The 3,685-nt window shown below is 36.0% G+C and overlaps 1 protein-coding gene across 1 annotated transcript; it reads left to right on the plus strand.

Moving 5' to 3' along the window:
- LOC18586772 (cytochrome P450 77A3) lies at nt 651-3,063 on the plus strand. Its single transcript, XM_007010322.2, has one exon. The coding sequence runs from the start codon at nt 1,310-1,312 to the stop codon at nt 2,858-2,860; it is 1,551 nt and encodes a 516-aa protein (XP_007010384.2). The 5' UTR covers nt 651-1,309; the 3' UTR covers nt 2,861-3,063.

Genomic DNA, 3,685 nt, shown 5'->3' on the forward strand with positions numbered 1-3,685 from the left:
AGAAGCCTCTATTGCTTGTGATGAACTTGGATTATTGCCCAGTTTTCTCTTCCCTATATGAAATCATCCAAATGGTTTTTCTCCATATTCATTGAATTTGGATTCATTTTCTATGCCTTTGAAACTATTTTTCTCTTTTCTTGTTGTTTAAAACTGCTTACTTTATTAATGTATATATAAAATGATTACAACATTATTTATTACTTTGCACTACTAATTTTAGACATAAGGATCTTTGTTAAGGATATCAACTTACTGCTGACAATTCACTTTTTGTTATATACTATGTAACATCTTCTTTCTCATAGTGTTGTTTGTAAACATAGCAAAAATCTCTCTTAATTTCTTTGTTTTGTCATACCATGGCACTTTTTAATCATATAACTCAAAAAAGACTATTGTAACATTCATTTTTTATTTTCTGATATATAACTCAAATAATATTATGCCACATCCTTCATTTGTTATTAATTGTTTTTCTTTCCATTCATCGGTTATTATTTCAATTGTTTACCCTTATAAATAATTTTTCTATATCTTTTCATCATATTTATATACTTGTTAAGAAATTTAATACAAACTCCTCATATAAAAATATCATTTTTCTCTAATAAAATTATTTCACCAATAATTTAAACAAATTTAGAAATCTGTTGCATAACGCGGGATTACTTTCTAATATATGTAATACTATCCCATAAAACATATATACCTTACACTTTACCTGTTACGATACAAGCATGTACATTGGTTCTTATCCAATCCAAGTCCCGATCACGTCAGCACAATCCTTTCTCGATCCAGTGTTGTACAAAAAGTTACATGTTCACAAGCATCAGGTCAACGACAGACTTCATTTATTTCTACTCCTTGAACTTTTCATCTCTTGAACTGTGAGCCACAGCTGACTCGTAGGTTCTTCAACACTTACCGGTCAAATCTCATCCAATTTCAGGAAATCTCTGCCTCAGCTCTCCTCAAGACAAGTACTGAGTTAAGTCTCCTAAGTTCTCATTAAATGAGTAGCTGCATGCAATAAGTCATGGAACTCGTTTTAGTTTTTGTTTCTATTGCTTTTGCTTTTCCTATAGCAAGCTAGCTGGGAATTACAATGCAAGTCTTAATGGTTTTTGGCCCATAGTTTGTGCTGTTCTCTGTCTCCTCGGCATTTAACACCGTCCCACCTATACAGTGGTGGTAGAAACCTTTCACGAGTAGCTTTAACTGAACCCCACCTGCATTTTCATGCTCTGCTCATTTTTATACCCCTGTCTAAATATCATCTATCATACTGCATCACTTCTTCAGTATGGCTACTTCCTCTTACCATTTCACTTCTTATTCTTTCTCCTCTAACTCCCATCTCTTCTTCACACTTGTTGCCTTCGTCCTTTCATGCCTGATTTTCTTTCTTTCTCGCAAGTCAAAATCAAAACGCCTAAACCTCCCTCCAGGGCCCCCTGGTTGGCCTGTTGTTGGAAATCTTTTCCAGGCTGCTCGCTCTGGCAAGCCCTTCTTTGAATATGTCGAGGATCTTCGAAAAAAATATGGGCCAATTTTTACACTCAGAATGGGGACTAGAACGATGATTATACTCAGCGATGCCAAGCTATGCCATGAAGCATTCATCGAAAAGGGTGCCCTGCTCGCCAGCAGGCCACGAGAAAATCCCACTCGAAACATCTTTAGTTGCAACAAATTCACCGTAAATGCAGCGGTTTACGGGCCAGTATGGAGGTCTCTGAGGCGGAACATGGTTCAGAATATGCTGAGTTCAAGCAGGCTTAAAGAGTTTCGCAGTACTAGACAGCATGCAATGGATAAACTAATCGATCGCCTGCGAGCTGAAGCCGAAGCTAATAAGGGGGTTGTTTCGGTGCTGAAAAATGCTCGTTTCGCAGTGTTTTGTATACTCTTAGGCATGTGTTTTGGGATTGAAATGGATGAAGAAACTGTGGAGAAAATGGATCAGGTAATGAAAACTGTTTTAATCACTCTTGATCCAAGAATTGATGATTATCTTCCCATTTTAAGCCCCTTTTTCTCCAAGCAAAGAAAAAGAGCTCTCCAGGTTCGTAAGGAGCAAGTGGAATATATAGTCCCATTCATCGAAAAGCGTCGAGAAGCTCTTCTAAATCCGGGATCGGATAAATCCGCCATGTCGTTTTCATACCTTGACACTCTTTTTGATCTCAAAGTTGAAGGAAGAAAATCAGCACCATCCAATTCAGAGCTGGTCACACTCTGTTCTGAGTTCCTCAATGGGGGGACCGATACCACTGCAACTGCACTTGAATGGGGCATCGCACAGCTGATTGAGAACCCAGATGTTCAATCTAAGCTTTACGATGAAATTAAATGGACGGTCGGCGATCGAAAAGTAGACGAGTTTGATGTAGACAAAATGAAGTATTTACAAGCGACAGTGAAAGAATTGTTACGGAGGCACCCACCAACATATTTTTCACTAACTCATGCAGCGACTGAGCCTGCAACTTTGGGGGGATTTGACATCCCGACCGACGCAAATCTTGAGATTTTCTTGCCAGGGATTAGTGAGGATCCAAAAATATGGTCGAACCCAGAAAGATTTGACCCGGATCGGTTTTTCTCGGAGAAAGAAGCTGCGGATATAACAGGGGTAAAAGGGGTGAAAATGATGCCATTTGGGGTTGGGAGGAGGATTTGCCCTGGTTTGGGGATGGCGACAGTGCATGTTCACCTAATGTTAGCAAGAATGGTTCAGGAATTTGAATGGACTGCCTATCCACCTAATAGCAAAATGGATTTTAGTGGGAAGTTGGAGTTTACTGTAGTCATGAAGAATACCTTAAAAGCAATGATCAAGCCAAGGGGTTAGGGGTTATGGAGTTAAGATTTTAGCTCAAACTCACAAACCATACACTTTTGGTATGCATACTTTTGGGTTTCTTCTTCTGGGTTTGTTTGTTTCTGAAAAGGTCGTTTCGGTTAGATGTTCTTGTCAATTCCTGCTGTTGCTGGGTACTTCATCGGTTGATAAATTTCATTTCGCAATAACTTCTAAATATATTTTGAAAATCATTGCTCTTCTTTCAAATCATGGCCATTCACAGATTAATTCAGCTAAGACAATAAATAAAATTAACTTCTGCTATGCAGATCAGACAGGTCATTAACATTAAATTGCAGGGCATTTATTTATTTTTCTTAATCGGCCTCATGTCCGACCTTAATTATGCAGTAATGCAATACAAATTCCTTTTATTTAAAATTTATTTATTTTAGTTTCAAAGGATGTATATACATTGTCGAAAGGATCAAGGCATGTCTCAGCAGTTAAAATTTGAACATCTACTTCGAAGATTATATTTGGCATTCTTGTCGACTTTGTTAGGTATTGCTACAAATTTAGTTAAAACTTTCCGTGCACGAGATAAATGAAAATGAAATATAATAATTATTTTGTGAGAATATAATATAATAGTTATTACGTTATTTGCTACAACAAATAGAATAACAGATGAATAGTTATTATGACTTATTGCTGTATTTGATTGTTAAAAATAATTTTAGAATAAGAAAGAAATAGAAGATAAAAAGATAAAAATATTCTTTAATATAATACAAGATTATTTATTATTATTTTTTTAAGAAATATTTAATTTATAATTTAATTAAAATATTAATAATTGATAATTTAATA

The sequence above is a fragment of the Theobroma cacao genome, chromosome 10, assembly GCF_000208745.1.
Source record: "Theobroma cacao cultivar B97-61/B2 chromosome 10, Criollo_cocoa_genome_V2, whole genome shotgun sequence".
NCBI lineage: Eukaryota > Viridiplantae > Streptophyta > Magnoliopsida > Malvales > Malvaceae > Theobroma > Theobroma cacao.